The sequence below is a fragment of the Balearica regulorum genome, chromosome 12 (genome assembly GCF_011004875.1).
Source record: "Balearica regulorum gibbericeps isolate bBalReg1 chromosome 12, bBalReg1.pri, whole genome shotgun sequence".
Taxonomy (NCBI): domain Eukaryota; kingdom Metazoa; phylum Chordata; class Aves; order Gruiformes; family Gruidae; genus Balearica; species Balearica regulorum.
Window position 1 is genome coordinate 1519631 of NC_046195.1, and position 19982 is coordinate 1539612.

Consider the following 19982-nt stretch of genomic DNA (forward strand, 5'->3'; position numbering starts at 1 on the left):
TCACAAAACATATGTAGAGACTACACAACCATACCGCAAGATCAAGAAATACTCACAGAGTATCAAATGCTCGAATCCTACTCCCACAAGCGACACAAATTTAATCGCAACCCAACAGAGAGATGGAACGTGGATCCTTAATAACAGGAGGAACTTCCACTATATGTCACCGTAATCCCCTGATATTTTTACTGAAAGGATTTTTTTCCCCCAACTTAAAAGCAATCTAAAAGCACGACCGTACGCACCTTTGCTTTAACTTCTCACAAATGAAGTAAGTACTTTTGTCAGGCCACCGCAGCCTGCCGTACGTTGGCAGATTTTAAATAATTCTGCGCAACAGTAAGCCGAGTTCCCCACTCTAAAATAAAATCAGTTCAGAGAGTTCTGCTTCCTGGAGGGATTTCATTTTAATGAAACACGCTGCATTTACCTAAAAACATTTAATAAAGCACCACAACAGGATTATTTGGATCATAATACGCCATTGGCCTGCTAGCCCAGGGGTCTCCAGCTGACACAGCCGATCCATTAAAGTTCACAACTATTAAATACAGCAAAGCTACAGAATTGCAGTATGAGAGATGACATTTTTAACTGCACAGAAGTTCGTGCATTGGGGATGAACTTTGTAGAACCGTTTAACACCTCTTGCATGCGCGCTCCTGGTGGGACCTGCACCGACTCCGCAAAATGACACAGCCCTGCTAACAGTAAATTGTAAGAGCCTGGCTCCCATTTACATTGCTGATGCTACAAAGTGAATAATTTTCTATTTAAATTCAAAAAAGCAGCCGTGGAATAAAAAGGAATTATGCCTTACATGTCTGTTGAACCTGAGAAATTAAAGATTAGCTGTAACTACACTTGCATGGTATTAAAATTATCCACGTGAGCTCACTAAAGAAAGAAAAGCAAAAAATACACATCTTTCCAGTGTGCACGTACGCAAATATCTCACACACGCTAGGAATACCATGTCATATTGTCTTAACTGTGAATGTTTATGACTTTATTCATTGTAAAGAATATGCATAAAGAAAGTTGGATTTCCTGCAAGGACTGCAATGCTCCAATTTGAAAGAAATTAAAATGACGACGTGATCGCAGAACAAAAGGGTTCTTTTCTTCTCCCTCCTTCCGCCCTATTTAAATTTAATCCTGATGCTATCCTCTGGCCCAGCACTGGTAACTCCAACTCACAAGCAGAGTACATGTTCATTACCTTGTGTAAGTGCTGCCTATTTACAGAGCTCTACTTCAGTTTGGGGAACCGGTGGTTTCTCAACGCTGCAAGGTTGTGTCATATCCAGTTAGAGGAAGACAAGACACACAGATGAAAGGAATTTCAACTCTAAAAAGAAATTTTAAGTAACTATAAGACTGAACTCCACTGTTAACATTGGGTTTTGCGCTGCTCTTGATTAAGCGATGGAGAATAAGCAATAAGAGGACAAGTATGAAGTTGAGCATCAACTTTGCATAACACAAAGATTGAAGCGTGGGCTCTCAGGGCTTCAATCAGCTGACTGTTGAAGCGGTCTGCCGAGAGCGTAGAGCAAATATTATTCTGTCTTCCAGCTGCCAGGATAACTGAATCTCAAGCCACGCAGATGTGAAAGACATTACTGGATCCCATGGCACGGAGCTACAACGACCCCCTCCGGCTACTCTAACAAAGCCAAGAGGGAGACCGGCCTGCAACAAGCGTGAGGTAACTTGTGTGCAACAGCGCTGATCAAATGCTTTCCTGAAGTAGCTACGGTCTTCCCGGGATCACCAGCTCCACGTAGGCAGTTCCAAAGAGATTCGCCTCAGCCACCCTTTAAAAATAGCACTTTCCTTCCATTTTCATTGCTCATTGATTTGGGGAGATGCTCACACATTTGCTCATTTGAATTCTGCAAGAATCAGGTTCCCGCTTGCAAATTATTCTAGCGTACCAAACATCCGGACCAACTATTAAAGGTCAACATTTTTCACAGAACATTTTCTACTTTTATTGGTAACCTCTACGCTGGAAAAACAAGACGTTAACATGGTTCGGTATACCGCATATCACGAATACACGGCCTTGGTGGAAAAGACTTCATTTCTGACGGAGGATACGGTCTATACTCGTCTGTCAGTACTGGCAATATAATCAACCTCTCTTTTCTTCTAAAGTGGCAAAATAACAAGTACGGGGGGGTCGAATGTTCTCTTTCGAAAAAATGAAGGAAAAATATTTTCAGAAAGCATGGTTCCAATGAATCACAGTGGTAAGGTTTCAAAGATTTACAGGCAAGAGCAATGTTTTCCGCTGTTTCTTTCCTACCGTGGCATCTCTCTTGCATTCGACAAAGTTTACAACTCCAAGTCTGCAACCACAGCGTAAACGCCAGTACTCCACCCCGCAGCCACATGGCCAGTCAATCAAATCACCGCTCCGAACTCTTTGAGGTATACTTCAATGCCTTCATTAGCATAATTTAGGTGCTACATAAATAGTTAATCACTATTTTACTTCCCTCAAGGAAAAACAGTCCTCCTACCTCTGTTTCAGAGCACGTAAGCCCTTGCATAATTAACAAGATGAATTTTATTACAACATAAAAATTGAGCCATTATTATTATTATATAAATCTTATAACGTATTATTATTTAAATATTGAAACACTGTAATTCACAACTGGGTATTTCCTAGCAGAAGCAGCATAGTGCCAACATACAGTACTAGAAAGCGTAGAAGCAGGGTTTAATTTCAAGCCATTTAATTGATTTGGCAAGAATTTTGTGTTAAAATAGAAATTCACTTCACTTAATCGTAAATAAAGCACATTGTATAATTAGAGTACAGTAAAAACAATTGCAGAAAATCAGGCTGGCCTTTAAAAAAGGCGATCAAACCTTACTGTGCCCTAATTCTAATGTTTTTGATGTCACAAATATGTTCACACTTATGATCTTACCGTCTAGGTCACTCTCAAACGTTTCTGCTGATACCCAGTCGGTAGCGGGTCCGGTACCATTAACCGTCAAGGCAGCTACTCGGAAGCTGTATTCTGTACCTCGTTCAAGACCTAAGAGACCAAGAGAACCCAAGTCATCGAACAGGAATTCCAGCTGTGAGCACAGGAGTCACAGTTCCTGACGAAAATGACAGGTATAGCCCGACGGTAAAATGCCTTTCACCCCACCACTGCCTCTTGCGCACAACACGAGGTCAGGGATGGAAACGGCACTACACACGGCGCAGCTCCGCTGAGGAAGTTGTTTGCACCAGGTACTGTTTGCAGCCAGCTTTCATTTCTGGCTATTAATTAGTTTTAAGTACAGAACCAGCCACACATCCATAACTAAACATAGGTGTACAGTACAGACAAGAAGTGACCAAACTGTGCAAACAGTTTAATGTATGTAAGAGCGTATAATCAATCATCAAAGCAGTATGAAAATGCACTCAGGATTTGATATATGGAACTTCTTAAACAGCCTTTGTTGCTGGCAAAAATATACTCTAGCACATATCAACTCCTACTCTGAGAAAACCAAAACTTAGTGAGTCACAGCTGGCGTTTCTGAGAACATATCAAAACATCTTGTTAAAAAGTGCATATTCATTCTGCGGAGAGGCACAATTTCTTCTCTTTTCACCAAGTCTTCATCTACACAGATTTAAAAAATGAACAAAATCTAGTCCTGCTGCTGTTCTCACGTACTGTTTATTTCTGCTACACAAAATTCTAGTTCTGGTAACGATATACAATTTATACTAAGTAATGCAGTAGGTTGGATTTTTGAAGCGTTCAAAATAAAGAGGGGATACATTACGCCTATGCCAGAAAGAAGGAAAATGGTTGATGTCGGTGAAATTAGGCGGGACGATGTGTTTGCACATATGCCCGAAGTAAGAAGTTCCTACGTGGGACTCTGAGCTGGGCTTGTTGGTGAGCAAGACAGAGCTCACCTACATTTTATCTACGTGCAAACAGGGGAGTGTGTCGCACACCCAGCCAGACCGCGTTTCGTCGGCATCCATCTCCACGTGTGTATTCTTGGCGCTTGGGCAGACACAACGGGCTCAGGACCATCAACCCCTATACGCCCTTTGTAAAGGTTTTGAAAGGACTCATCCAGTCCACTTAGCAAATCGGTGGTAAAATTGGGGCTAGAAAACAGGACTTTGGTTTCCACTAGCCAGCCCACGCTACCTCAGAACTTCTTTTAAGTATTTTCATTTTTTTCTTCCAAGGTAAGAACCCTACATAAACATGTCTCAGCCTCAGCCCACAAAAAGCACCTGAACCCCCCCTTTTTGATAACAAAAGCTTGCCAATAATAGCTCACCTTCAATTAGCTGGAAAAGCTGGGTCCCGCCAATGCTCTCTGTCACATCACTCTTGCGGGACACCTTACGGTAACGAATTTTATAGCCAGTGATTTGTCCACTGTGCGTCCCCGCAGGAGGCGGCTGCCAGTGTAGCATGATGCTCTGGGGAAGTAAGAAGGTCGTTACAAAGTCATCACCTCCCACGCAGCCGGAGGAACTACTCTAGCGCTACTACTTCACGAAACACAAGATAAAAACCACGTGCACAGAAAATACCGCATTTTCCTATGGTAAAACATAGGCTCTCTGCAAAAATAACCCCGCTGTGATTCAGCAGCAGCCGCGGCCGGCCGTGCGCCTATGGAAGTTCACCTCAACGCGCTTCAATCCTATTAGACCTTCTGATTCCAATTTCCCAAATGGCCCCATGGGTTTCCCTTTCATTTTCTTCGGGTTATCTTAAGATACAGCTTACTTGAGGATCTATCTTTAAGAATTTTCTCTAAAGGTTACAAGTTATCTGAACTGTAGTTTATGTGCGTGAAGTTATTTATTTTCAATCACGCAGGCAGCAGAAGAAGGTATTTGGAAAAGAGGTTAGAAAAGGCTTTTAAAAAAAAAATCTCCAATCATAACCACTAACGTCATAACGGCTAAGTATATAATCTTCTCTCGTTAAGTGCCCAGGACACTATAAACGTGCGTATGTATGCACACAGACTGTAAACAATAGTTAATCAACAGGAATACATTCAAGCTCTGGCGCTTCAGGCTTTTGTGCCTGATTAAACTTCCTTCATAATTAGCCTCCATGCTTCGGTACATCGCCGCCGTCCTCGCTGCATTCTGTTACGTACAATCCACGGCGGGACTGGAGTTTCTAATGCTTCAAGCCCCACGTTCAGATATTCTCCCGTTGGGCAGAAATAACCGAAAAGCGGCACGGTAGAAAAGAAACCCAAAGCAGCTCTGAATTTTGGTCCATCTGAGACCCACCGACCTTTTGCTGACTCCCTACCAACGGGACATTCTCCACATCTTACCTTGGAATTCCGGACCTCCAGCGTTAGATTCTGCGGCGGAGCACTGGGGACTAGGAACATTTAAAGGAATTACAACTCCAGAATTTCCGTATACTGTATCAGATACTGTATTTCCATACACAACTACTCTCTGCTATCATTCATTATGGAAGTACAAAGCATTCTGGTTAGAGACACTATATAAATAACTACAAAATTCAACCAGGAGTACTTTATGACATACAGAGCGTGGCTTAGGAGGTTTACTTATTTTCGACACAAAGAACAAACTCACTTTTTAGTCAGGTCTTTACTTATCACAGGTATCTAACTAAAAAATGCCTTCTATTTAAAGGTAATTCCCATAAACTCTAAGAAAAGAGATCACATTCAGTACTTTTCAAAATCAAATCTTTAATTTACATGCTGGATTCTGGGAACCCACATTGGAAATTCTAGCCACGGTTTCTGTGTAACAGGAAAACCTCAGAGTCAACATGTCCCTGCATTACCGAGGAGGTGAAGCGCATCGCAAAGACGGTTTCTGCTTCTAAACCTCCGCTCTCTGTTAGTTCTTTACTAGCTGTAGCAACTTGCTGGTCACGACAGCGAAAGTCCATTAGACGAAAGGGCAACATAAGAACCCGAAACCAAGGAAATCCTTGTCGCAGCACTTGAGCCTCACAAACGTTATCTCCAAGGCAGAGATAAGGGGTCCCTGGCAGGAAGGTGAGGCTCCGGCAAAGCACGAGGACAGGCAAGTAGCGCAACGGGGCTAAAGATTGTTCCGGCCTGAATAATGTGTTTTCCAAACAACTCACACCGGCCGCAGCGATGCCTAAGAAAACACTCCGGAGTGCGCAAAGCGAAAGTAGCCCTGCGGTAAGTGAAAGGTACACCGGGGTGCGGTTAAATAAATCCCCCTCTCCCACTATCCCCCAAGCGGGGGGCAAGGCGGACCACGAGGATTTGGGTTTACTCCTCTTTCCAGCTGAATCCAGTTGGAAATCACCAGACCTAGGGATTAAGCCCTACGTCCTTTACAAAGCGACACACGTTAAGAGGAGGAAATGAAATCAAGCTAAGCTTTTCTTGCTGTTTGTTTGGTTTATGCAGTTGGTGGCTGCTTTCAGAACAACCTTAAAAAAAGTCCTGGGTTTCACAAGGAGTGATTAATAATTAATGCATATATTGCAAACTCGGGGAGAGAAAGACAATCAGTAGAACACGGGAAAGGATACACGCACGTAAATATAGTCACAGACACACGCGCAATTCATTTTACGCCAAAGTAAGCTTAGACTCAGACCAGATTAAGAATTTAACCAGGCCAGCAGATAAAATGGATTTCCTATGGGCTGGTACTCCGATAGGAAAGGCAGAGGCGAGTCTGGTACGTCGTACAGCAACCACGCAGACAGGAGGACCACGAGTTGCTCAGGGAAATGCCCTCCATCAAGGCGCCAGGCAGAGATGACATTTCTAGTTGTCAGACACGATTGCTTCCTATAGATCAGGAAGACCAGAAGAAGAGAAGCAATCCTTATAAGCAGCACATAAACCTGGGTTCAAATTGCAATACCTGAAGAGCTATCCCGCAACAAAGCACCGTAACAGATTAGGAGCAAAAACCTACATAAAAACGCGGAAGCTTGTTGAATAGAGGCTAAAGGAAGCTTAGAGTGAAATCCCTGTGGGAAACATGGAGGTTGCTTACAGGAAACACAAGGAGAAAACGTCTGTCTCATCCAAAAAGATTTGCGAGACTGAAGGGGAGAACAGCAGAGTTATCAGATTGTAAGAAGCAAGATGACATCCTTCCGAAAGCTTTAGAAAATCAATTTCTGTAGGTGAAACGTGAAAACGTTAAGTTGGGCCAGAAAGAACTTCAGGAAAACTTGAAAAATGACATTACAACTACTAATAAATTCTTCTTCCATCAAATAAGGAGCTGGAAGCCCTTTAGAGAAGTCGTAGAGTTAGCAGACAGTCAGGGTATGACAGAAAAAGAAAAAGATACGGCCACCCAGCTGACTTCTTTGCATTTGTACCGAGTGGAAGGAAGAGGAGAGGTTTCCATGACACCCTGTACGAGGGGCTTGCAAGATCTCTCAGCCTGAAAGGTCAATCCGGGGGATGACGGACGAGTCAGACGTAACGACGGCAGCGTGTTGCCAGTGCTAGATGCTATTCAGCCAGGATTTCTCAAGGAAGTTGGGAACGAAACCGTTGCATGACTTCTGCGTAACCTCTCCCAAGCTACCTTGATTCTGGAAGATGGGAAACGTGATGCCAGTATTTCAAAGGGGTTCCATTTGAGAAACTTCAAGCAGTAAGTCAGAAACCTGTATTAGACAAACTGAAGCCACAATAAAGCATGAAATTCATAGATACGCGGAGTAGTAACACGTATTTGTCACTGTTTTAAGGGGAAATCCCACACCGCAAACCTGCTGGAGAGCTCTGAAGAAACGAAGCGACGAGGGGATGGGAGGGGAGTCCTGGCCCGAGTAAACAACTGGTTAAAAGAAAGGGAAGAGAAGGTAGGAACGAACGTGGTGGGAGATGACCTGCGGCGTTCCTCCATGGTACATGCCGAGACCCCTGTTGCTCAACACATCCCTAAGTGCTGAACGGGGGATGGAGCAGCGAGGTGACAAACGTGAGTACAGACAAGATCTGACGGTAAAGAACTGCAGAAAGACCTCAGGACGTTTTGCGCCTGCATGTTAAAGTGACAGATGAAATTCATGGCAGACAAAGTTACAGGCGCGGGAAAAATTATCCTACATCTACACGCAAAGTGATGGCTCTGAGCAGAGCAATTCCACCAAGAGCAGTGTACCCCAAACAAGTCACCTTAGTGCTCAGAACGAGCCAAAAAAAGGTCACTCAAATGCTCGTAATTACACACTTGCACTTTTGATACAATTTTAGTCCCCTCTATCTCCATTTTTAAAAGCACGGAGGAGAAAAGAAACCTAGAAGAAAGTTCAGAAAAGGGCACTGAAAATTGAAACAGCTTCCACAAAAGAAACGGCTAAGCATTTCTGTGACGTTTGAATTTGGAAAAGAGATGAACAAGGGAGAACGGAGCAGAGGTCTGTAACGTGGCGAGCGGGGCTGGCGGACACCGACTAGTCACTCTTTCCGGCAGTACCGCTATAGGCAACAACCGACGCTAACATACAGCAGGTTCAAACCAGAGAAAAAGGGCTGGTTTTTCCCAGAAAATTTATTTGTAGAATCCTTGTCCGCTATATGTCGCGGATGATAAAAGCTGACGTGGGTTAAAGAGGATGCCGACAGCGTTAACGGAAGAGAAACTTCAGTAGTAAGTACAGAGAAGCCACTGCAGAGTCAAGAAGTCCCAGAGAATTTGGGACAACGTTCCTCTCTGCTTGTCTGTTCTGCTCTTGGTCACTCCCGGAGAGAGAATTCCAGGCTAGGCTCACTTTTCATCCGCCTGCTCTTCCATATAAACAAACTTCTCAATGGTAACTCTTATTTTCTATAAACTCTGATGATTCCACAACTGTTCCTATATTTGCTTCACATTACCTCTTTATCTGCCATATCGAAAATACCGTTACCATTTCCTGCTTTCGTTATTGTATGCAATTGATTGAATGGCATCTGCGCTGGAATCTAAAGACCTGCGGCATTTTCCCATACGGCCACAATTAAAATAAAAACACTCCAAAAGCAAAAGGTTGCTCGCGTATGTAAAAATATTACAGAACCTGAAAAAAAAATAATTTGGAGCTGTTGCCTTCAATGTAATTGTGTTTCTGTCCGTTCAGAACGCTTCGTAGACTCAACAGCCCCTGAAATAAACTACTGATGTTGAAATGAAGGACACCGTTGTGTCGTTAGCAGAATCGGGTATAGTAATTTTCCCTCACCTAATGTGGAAAGCCTCCGGGGGAAACTTTCACCACACAAGGCCATACGCAACAACTACATTATTACTAAAACAGGGCAACAACGAACAAAACCATCAAAGTCTTTCTGGTTAAAAATTCACTTAAAGGAAATTACCACATAATTCCTGCCAAAAATGAAAAATAAAAAAGGAACAAAGCCGCTTACCATCCGACAGCGTTCGTACAACAACGTCGTGGGTCGAGACTCCGGGACCGTGTTTATTGTAAGCTACCACTCGGAAACTATACTCTGTGTATTTCTTTAATCCGTTAATGGTGTAGGAGAGTCCTCCTACATCAACATCCTGTTCATAAACAAACATACATACAAGTCAAGGTCAGAATCGGGTCTGCAACTATTATGAATGTCTCAGACTCGCAGACAGTAATAAAGGCAGACGCCGGAATGACAGCTTTCTGTAGCACCTGCAGATCGAGCCCAAAGTTTGTATCCAGCCAGGACTTGTTAAGATGCTAACCGTGAGCTCACAAGAGACGTAAATCATAGCACGGACACTAGTTCTGTAAACAAAAAGAGATTTGACAAACTTGTCTCACTAAAAATTATGACGATGTCTTGGATAGCGGGATGCAGAAGTCCAAAATGACGTTTTATCAAAGGACTACAGCTTCCCTATTTAAAAACAGATGTCAAAAATGACTTTAAATGCTAACAAAAATATTCTTCCCTTAGCTTTTTTTTAAAGCTGGAATCATATTCAAATGCAATCGGATGGGCAATTAAATGACTGGGATTAATCCTGCCACAGTTGTGATTATTCTCAGGTGGCAACCTATATTTGTACAGAACATATCGGCTTCTTCCAGCTGAATCATAAGAAAATTTAATCAATTAGACACTCGGCGGTATCAAAATATCCATCGCTGGATCAAAGAACTCAAGAAGTAAGAACGGTTCAGATTAAGGATCATGCTAAAATCAGTAGCTAGCCTAATTTAATAAAATAAAACCAGCCAGCCTCTAAAAACCCCGCAAGCATCCTTTACACCACCTGGCCCAGAACTGTTAAATGACGATATAGCTATTATTTGAGTTTTCCTCTCGCGGTATGACGGCCATCCCCAAATGCTCCTTGATGCTGATGAACGCCTAGATGAGCCATCACGTAAACTATCGCTTTAATTCCAAGACATATACATTTCATGCTGGATTTTGAAGTATTTCCGTATTTTAGGCTAAAGGATTCAGTCCATCAGAAAAATGAATGCTTCATAAGGGCTTTCTAGAAATTTCAGGTAAAACCATCACCAAAGACAAAAGGCTGTTAAGGGCGTTGTACGCCACGCCGGGCTCTGTACCTGTTCGGTCTCCTGCCCCTTCTCCATGTAATAGAGTTTGTAGTTCTGGATTTCTCCATTGCCCGACAGCGGCGTTTCCCAGGTGACGGTGACGGAGGTGGGTGAGCTGGCGTGCGCTCGGATATTGGGTGCCGGCCCCGGAAGCTGAACTGGAATGTGAGCGTGAAAGTCCGCTAGTCAGCAAGCCTAGCAATTAACATTTTCGGTAGCTAATTATTTTGGCGTCTATTTAAATATAAATCGATTCCAGGGATGTTTTTAGATTTCAGCATTTCACATGGATTTGTTGGGGGGTGTAAAGGTGGGACCACATTTCTGAAGGAGGTCCTGCTCCCTGGGTCAGATTCATTTCGTCCTGAACGATCCGAACAAATCACACACTTTGCATTTTCTTAAAGCTTTCTTTTTTTTCCCCTCTTGCAGTTAATGACAATTTTAAAGTATTTCTTTCCTAACAGAAACTTTAGAGAATCTAACAAGGAATGTCTTATCAGTTCTTCTTGAGCGTGAGAATAAATCGTATAAGCAAACCAACACGGTAACTTGGAAAATCGTTTTGTGGTCTGCAAGTGCGACTTTGAAGAGCATCAACTTATTCTGGGAAAGGTCATGGATGGGGCGGGGGGGGGGGGGAAACATCGACCCTGAAGGCTTGAAATATGTAGAGCTTACCCTCGGGCTGAGTTGCCACCTTCAGCGGCGCTGAGCTCTCTCCGGGGCCGTGCTTGTTCTGCGCCACGACGCGAAAGACATAAACTGTTTCTGGCATCAGGTTTTGGATCGTCACTTGCGTCTCTCCAGGACGACTTGTGTTTTCAACGCGTTCCCTTTAGGCAACAAAAGGTTTGGGCACGGAAACAAGCATTGATTAGTCAGAGGGGTTTTGAGCGATAAATAAAGGAATAGTTGCTACTAAGATGTGTCCCATTTGAGTATATCTAATGTGTTAACAGTGCGGTTGTTTATACTGCACAGACTACACAATATAACAATAATACGCCAAAACTGGTGGTGACAAACGGCTTCTAATTTTGTAACTTCTCTTTAAAAAAAAAAAAGAAAGCAACACTGAAGTAAAAGAATAAATTATACTTGACATCACAAAATACTAAGTAGTTTCTTTGTTATTCTTGTAACAGCATGCGATAATTCATAGTGACAGTTTATCCTACTACTCTGAAGCCAGAAGGAAAAATATTTAAGCAGCATACACAGAGTCTGGTGAGGTTTAAGGCATTTTTGTTAATATTCTGGGGCCGCTTTTTGTGTATTTTTCAAAGAAGCTGCTTTATTGTATTCTACCTCCCAACTTTACTCGGTTCCTCCCTAATATTTAGATTTTTTTGAAAACATCCACAGGCTCTGACTTGCTGTCGCAGACAGTTGTGGCATTTACGCTATTACCACACAAGTAGCGGAGTCAACAAAAGGCAGCGGCTGCCGGTGTCTCCGCTGCTCTCGTTCCGCCCGACGCACGAGCAGCAGCCATCCTTCAGCAGCATGTTCCGCGCGTCTCGCGCCCCGGGAATCGGGCACGTCGAGGGGCTTCTATCGGACCTGCGTGAAGATGCTCACCTCCAGCAACGCCGAGGAGATGGCTCTGGGCTGCCGGGCACCCCAGTTTGTCTGCCAGAGCTCAAAGAAAGAGCGCACGGCGTGGGAAGGAGCGTCTGTGTTCGGCTCAGCAAAAAAAAAAAAAAAAAAAAGGCCGACGTTTTGCAAGCTGAAAGCCGTAATCCGGTTCGGAGAAAACACTCCGTGCACCGAGGCACTGGAAGGATTATTGCCCTGCGGTTTGAGAAGCTCCGCTGCGCTCCCGGTCACGGGGCAACCTGCCGGGAAGGCACGGCCTCGCGCCGAACATCGTTCAGGAAACTCCATCGGCTCTTATCAAGCTCAGGATTGAGGGGAAGATTAAAAGATTAATCATCAGCTAACTACAGCCTTTATTTCCAACACGTTGCTGCGGTCACGTGAACCGTCGCAGAGCTACGTCTGGGTGAGGACACCTACACGCTGCCCTGCCTTGAAAAGCAGCCACCTACTCCTTGTAAACACAAATAAAAGCGGTATTACAAAAGAAGAAATCAAAAACTTCCCCGCTGAGAAAAATCAAGGGAAACCGCCACTGCTTTGAATACGATTCTTTCCCTTTTGTCTGCTAGACTTTGTCGAGCTCTACAGTAGAGGGCAGACGATTCTCATACCAATGATTAGCTGCTATTAAATCATTTTTAATGCAGAAGCCTGGGCAAAATTATTCCACCGTCTCCTCTTTCCTACCTCTCAGCCATTACGCTTTAGTGTGTACCATGGAAATACGACGCCAAAATCCCCGTCTTTAATGTCTTTCTTTTTACATCAACTGGTACGGTTGATTTAGCCTAACTTGGTTGAAAACATTTCAAAATCCCTGTTGATTTCTGCACTATTACGCTGTAGAGAGAAACAATACACTTATTGTAACTACAGATCTGTTTAAACTCATTTTCTAGAATATTCTCCTTCATGAAAGTTGAGCTAAAATGGCACCGCATAAACAGCTTAATTTTTTTCAGATTTCTTTACGATTTCCATCGTTAAATGAGCAGCATCGTTATCGCATATTTGAATGAAGAACGTTTACAAAAGATTTTTCTTCTCCTCTTGTTTATAAAGTATTTTTTTGCAAGAAAGAAGCTGACAGGGAAGCGAGAGGCACAAAAGAAATATCACACCCACCGCAGAATGAAACTGGGAGGGCAGGGAAAACAAGAGAAATATTTTCCCTAACTTTTCCAGTGCAAAATATTTGCTTGAAAATGCATTTTCAAATGGATGGTTTGCTTTAAGACATGTCTTAGATATATAATGATGGTATTTGAAAGCCCAGAGTAAGTGCCAGCTGATTCACAGCTGTGGAATAACATTTGTCTCCCATTGACATGCAAAATCCATTGCATTTTCGGCCTCAAGTGTAAATGCACTCACCGATTTTATCGGGGGGGGGGGGGGGAAGCAATCCAAGGTTATTATTGAAAATGACAAAACCAAAATCAAATTATTTTAATGGCAAGACAACGTTTATGAAAAAATAAATAGACACATCCCAGCATTGCAGGTTTCAGTACCAACTAGGAGCTGCACCTTCCCTCAAAACAGCATCTTAAAAATATGTTGGGATTAATCTAATTAAGGGCCACATGAATCTCTCGTTTATGCCCTTGCTTGGGGAGCCTTGAGCACCTTTTACGAGCTCTGATGTGTTTAGGTAGGCATAATAGGTAACAAAACAGATGGTCTGTATGAATAACTGTACTACCCGACAGAACATTATGCCTATTCTAACTCATTCCAGTTTAATCCCCAATTAAAGAGCTTTGTAAACTAGAGGTAAGGTTTAAAATAGCTACCAAGTTGCCTAAGGGGAAAAGCCTACGGTTCAAAACAAGCGGCAATCTGGAAATGTGAAGTTTAAAGTTACGCTTGTATATATAAAACAACCTTCAGGGAAATATTAAGAAGCGGCTCGGTCCGTGTCAGCCGTGGAGCCTGGCAGTGAGCTCAGAGACGTTGTGACCGTGTGACGACACCCAATTAAAGTCCATTTTCTGTGTTTGAAGCACACTAGGTTGAACCACGGGTTTGATATTATCTGAGTATCTCTCACGGGTAATTTACCATCCTGGACCAGCAAGGCGCTAGTTAGGTCTTTTGGTTTTGTGTAAATCCTGAAAGTTTGGAGTTCTTTTACTCAAGCGCTTGCCTGAAGTTTCAGAGAATTAAACCTCCCTTCGCCCCCTCACATTTGAATTTCCATACCCTTTTCGGGGGAAGTGCCTTCAATTCGGAATACCTAACGGAAGGGTGAAACAACCCTGCGACTAACTGTACAGTCTGTAAGGAAGACAGTAATTTCCACGTGATCGGATTACCGCAGTTCTTCTAGAGGTGTGACAATAAAGCCATGAGACACCCACTTCCTGCGTAGGTAATTCCCTCAAGAAAAGCCTCTCTGACATCATCAAGCCAACGTGAAGACATGCCACCAGCTTGGGACGGTCTGCAGCCACTGAAACAAGCAGGAACAAGCCGCCTTCACGGCCGACTTCCGTGCTTGGAAATGCTCCTCTTCTACGGATAGTTGCCGCCTGCCTGTTAAAGAGTAACCTCCGAGTCCTACAGATCTTTCTCCTCACTCACTCCTCCCCAGCCGACACCACGCACCATCAAACCCAGCTTTAATCAACCACTACAACTTTGGCAGCATTTGCGTTTTTGCTGTAATTCCTCGTTTGCTGCCGGTTACAAATCTTCTGTAACATTCAGGTCGGGAGCCAACGTTTTTCTGCGGGCAGACACTGAGTTTAAAAGGTGAAATAGATAATTTCTTGGGGGGCAGAAGGCATCTCTCGGCAGGTGAAGCAGTCGGTGGCCGAAAAACGACGTGGGTGCCCCATGACTACGGGCGGGGAGAAACCACGTTCCGGTCGTCTTGCAGTCCTCCTCTAAGTAAGCTCGAAGGGCAAAGTTAAGGAACACCTCGCCACGTTTCTGCGCGTATCTCCTTTCGCTGCATGGGTCAAAATGAGAAGAAGGGACCTTGGCGGTGGCCGAGGCAGCTGGCGCCTCAGGAACAGCACGCCCTGGCTGCTGCAGAGAGATTTAACGGCCCCGACAATCCACACGACCACTGTGACTCTCTGCAGCCCTTTGAAGACGGTTCAGAGATGTCAGAATATCTAGCTAAGCCGTTCCAGGTTAGATGTACTTTTTTTTTCTTTTCATTTTTCGCAAGCCCGATTTAAAAGGTAAATAAATCAAATACCTAGTTTGATCACTGCTCAAATACAAGCGAGGAAGAGACACCACTTAGGTTACTAAAAGGATCCCGTAATGCATGCAATGAAAATGGTATGTGTAGGCAAAAATATAGTAGTACGAGGAGATGGTACATATGCACTTAAAACCACTGCAAAGACACACGATCATGTATAATTCAAGGGCTACAAAGTGATCATTTAAGCAGCATTTTATAATGCTGAGAAAGAAAGGAAGGTTGCACATCCAAGCTTGACTTCAAAATTTTCTGATCTCTGACTGCTCAGGTGTGCGTGACACGCTCATCTAGGTTTTTATTCAGTAACCAAGCAACGGTTCCACAAGGCCCAACCAACTGCTCACAAAGTTTCCTTTTTTTTTTTTTTTTTTAAATTTTATTGTTCTAAATCTAGGTTGAAAGGCAGGATTTCACAGTATTTTCATACCAATCAGTGAAATGAGTGATACCGACTGCCTTTACGAGGCATAATAAAAAAAACTGAAAAGGGAAAGGAGTGGTGAAGTTGAGACACTAGTGAATACGTGCAGGTGAAAGGCTTCCCGAGCCTACTTTGAACCCTGATCCAGAAGGACGCTTAAGCAAACAAAGACCTCTTTGCAGTCCATGAAACCACCAGCTTACAGGTGAGCACTTTAAGTACTCTGCTGTGTAAACTTTCCGTGGAGGACATTAACCCAAGGCGGAGGGTTGCTGTGCAGGAACCGCAACTGCAGATGGTCCTGGAATTGCCTAATTTGTTCACCTCAAACGACGAGATGCCTCTTTCCCTTTGTTCTACCCATGCTTTTGGCCCAAAAGGAACGTTTTCTAGCTTTCTATAGTCTTGCATGTAGTCGAAGGGGATGCGTTTTGTTTCCTCAAAAGCAATACGGGGATGAAGCCACCTCCAGCAAATTGTTTTCTAAAAACCCAGCGGGTTACAACGAGGAGGGTGAAGGAGGAGAGGCAAGAAGCAAGAACGGCTGGCAGGACCCCACCTTTCTTCCCCGTCTCACTTAAAATGTCTCCAATATCCACAGAAGGAAGGAAGAGTAGCAATTCACCACGAGTAGCAGAGCGTTTCATACTCTCTTCAAACGACTTAACTTTGAGGCTCGCGCTCTAGTCAGTAAGCAGACAGGTCATTGTCTCTTGAGTAATAAATCTGATAATCAAGCAATTAATTAAGCATTGCTCAAAATGATTGTTAGCTCCAACTTCTTCGAACTTATCACAACAATTTGAAACTGTAATTCTGAGCAGCAGATCCCATCAGGAAGAAAAAGGGGGAGATTGAACCAAACCATTGGTCAAAAACCTCATCAACGCTTCCCATTCATGAAATATGTATTTCCGGGGATTACTAATCAACATGTAACCGCCACCTACCGCAACACTTAACCGCCACCTACCCTCTCTGGAATCAGACTACATTTACAGGGTTTTAAAGCACGAAGCGAGTGCTCACCCTCAACAGCACACGAATTATCTGGAGGATGTTTCTGTGCCCGCTGCGGATGGCGTTTATAGCAGTGTCAGCGTTCCCAAAGAGGTGTTACAGTCTACGCTTGCTCTTAGTTTCTAAGCAGTCTGCTAAAAGCAGGTAGCAACTGTTTGCAGTCGATCAAAAGCAGGCGCAAGCTCTGCCCAGAAGAATATGCAGCAACGAGGCAAATAAAAACGCACCTCCTCTAATCGGGGTGCGGGAGGGAAGGCAACACGACCCCTCGGCCTCCGCAGCCACTGAAGGTTGATACTGCTTCTAAGCAAAGCTAGCGTGAAGAGTCACCAAGAGCACGACCCGTTTTACCCATCGAGATCTTTACCTGTTTATACCTTCCTTGGTGTAGAAGATTGAATAGGTGAGGTTGTCTCCTTGAGGGTCCGATACAGGCGTCCGCCACGTCAGTCTGATGAAGCGAGTGGAGACGAGGGTGGCCACGACGTCCCGCGGGGCTGAAGGCGATGGTCCTGTTGTAGCTGGTGCTAGATGGTCATTAGTGGCACTGGTCAGTGAAGTGGGAGGTAATGTTGGGATGGCAACATCTTGTCATGTGCAAACATTGGGGAATATGAAGGGCAAACATCACCACGGTTTAAAAAAAGAAAACAGGGGAAAAAAAAAACACAAAAGAAATAAACAAAACCACGATGGGAAACAAAAGAAAATGAACACACACAAAAAAGGCCATTAAACTGAAGGCTGACATGCAGGCAAAGGTAACTACTGAAAACTAATGGGAAATATTAAAGGACACGTCACTGTCGAGCAAGCAGACCAAATCTCCGTTGTAATGGAAGTGGCAAGGGAAAGGGAAGGGTGAAAACTGAGCATAAAATAGGACCTCGTAAGAGGACATACTAGTGGCAAACAATATTTTAATGTCTTTGTAAATCAGATGTAATACCAAACGTTCACCAATTAAAAACCCCAACTTGTATGATTTATTCAAAAATACATCCAGACCCAATTTTCTACTTTATTTCATTAACAATCAGAATCAACTTATACTCTTGTCAATCACACAAACAAACAAACAAGACAGACGAGTACACAGAATTCATTTAAGAAGTGCAAACTCATCCAGGTCGTGCACTTGAACATTGAAGTCAGCTCACACGGTAACCGCTTTCTGAACCGGCCGGGTTCTGCTACAGCCAGCGGTGAGATGATGCGACCGACTCGGCGCGGCAGTGGAAATACAGACTTTTTCCTAACTTTTGCTAAGGTCACCATTTTCTTTCCATCAATGCTCTTCCTCTCTCTCGTAACACACATGACATCGTTTCACAAAGATACTAACAAGCATAAACGACTCTCGCTTCATATTATACGACGACTTTACAAACTTTTTTGTGGTAAGCCATGTACGCCTTCCTGTATTACTGCTTTAAAGCTAGGCTAAATCTCCGGGATTATTGCGTTAAAAGGTTGGCAAGTTAACAGCACAAGCTGTAACGTACAAATAGCTGTTCTCCAAATCCTATTAAAGCAATCCATCCAGTAAATCTAACGGTAATATTCTGAGCAGCTGGACCCCAATTACCACAGCGTATTACAGGAAGCACAATTAGTAACAAAACCCTAAAGCTCAGGATACCCTGAATTTTTCTGGATTCTTAACTATTTACCAAGCTTAAGCCACCTGATGACATATTCCACACGGGAATCCACGCTGCCAAATACATCGATTCACTTATTAATTATGGAAATTAACTAAAATGGCTCAGATTTTCCCCAGAAAGAAGTTCAGGACTAGCTTTTGTTGAGCTGCAGCATCTCAACCTAACGTACTCCCAGAATACGTGGACTTTCTGTCTCGATAGACAAGGAGAAAACTGCACACAAAAAACCTGACCGAAGCAGAAAACATTATCTGAACAACCAAACCTTCCGGCAGACAGCCTGAGAACGACTTGGCTGCACGTAGAAGTCTATCATCAACGACAACCTGATTTTAAATTCTAAAAATACCTTGTCAACCAAAGCATCATCTCGCACGTAAGGTCTTGAATTGGCAGAACTCACATTTTTCATTTCTGTTTCTTAGGCAACTGCTGGCAATGGTGGAAGAACAAACCCTTTAGCGTTTATCAGATTTGCACAACGTAATAAAAGTACGTGGGCAGAACCACGAGACGCTTCATTGTTTCACAGGAAACCCTACAGCACACACCACCACAGTGCGCTTCTCGGGACCAACGACCACCACAAACGAGGCCCGACTCCACGGGGACACCGGCAATGTCCGCCCTCCCTTCCTCCCTCCCCGCGTGCCGCTGTGCCTGTCACCACTCCGTCGTGTCTTCCACCCTTCCTGAAGCTCTCATTCAAGTTTCACTCCCCCGACAAATACTGCTGTAAATACAACCACCAATTTAATTACATTTCAATTACATGTTTCTTCTTCCTTTGATACCAAAATCAAGACTCTTTAGTTCAATATCCGTATCTTCCCAGGACCCTGCAAGGCTCCCAGAGCCAGCACATACATATTTTGGCACTGAAAACACAGATCGCAGAAAGACAAGTACTCAAGAATATCTTCTGAATTATCCTTTCCACGCTGTAATAGCCACAGAGCGCAATTAAGTATTCTCCCCCTCCGATCAATAGACTACACCATTAAAGTCACATTCATTGCAAAATCTAAATTATTTTAATGTTCCTGTAATTAGGTTTCTTACAGAAACACCCGTTTTACCTCTTCTGCTGGACTCAGTGCAGGGTGTTTCATTGCACAGCTTCACCCCTTGTTCGATGGTACAGTACGATCTACCAAGGGGCAACAGCAACATCTCGGGGCAGAAAAGGTTCTAAGCTAAAGTTATCAGCACTTACAATTACCTTACTCCAATCTGAAACATCACCTTTTCTCACCGAAGTGCATTAAGATCCTGAAGAAACCAAGGAAGGCATTTGCCATAATCAAGACACTGAAGGAGAAGAAACTCGAGCATGGTCACGGGACACGTGCGTGACATGGATGACCGCCCTTACGGCTAACTGAGATCGGGAGAGCTCACCGATCTTCGGGGACAAACCACTCGCACCCCTACGTGGAGGAAAACAAATGGGCATGGCAGGAAGGCAGCTTGGT

The 19982-nt window shown here is 43.7% G+C and overlaps 1 protein-coding gene across 10 annotated transcripts in view; it reads right to left on the reverse strand.

Moving 5' to 3' along the window:
• NEO1 (neogenin 1) overlaps positions 1-19982 on the reverse strand; it is a 197853-nt gene that overhangs the window by 28575 nt on the left and 149296 nt on the right. For 6 of the 10 annotated variants that reach the window (XM_075764082.1, XM_075764079.1, XM_075764078.1 and 3 more), the window contains exons 8-14: positions 17208-17427; positions 11253-11407; positions 10581-10729; positions 9427-9565; positions 5356-5405; positions 4330-4474; positions 2952-3062 (exon numbers count right to left, since the gene is read on the reverse strand). In XM_075764082.1, coding sequence (XP_075620197.1) covers positions 2952-3062; positions 4330-4474; positions 5356-5405; positions 9427-9565; positions 10581-10729; positions 11253-11407; positions 17208-17427 — 969 coding nt within the window. The remainder of the gene's footprint in view (positions 1-2951; positions 3063-4329; positions 4475-5355; positions 5406-9426; positions 9566-10580; positions 10730-11252; positions 11408-17207; positions 17428-19982) is intronic. The other 4 variants (XM_075764084.1, XM_075764083.1, XM_075764086.1 and 1 more) reach the window with 1 other exon arrangement.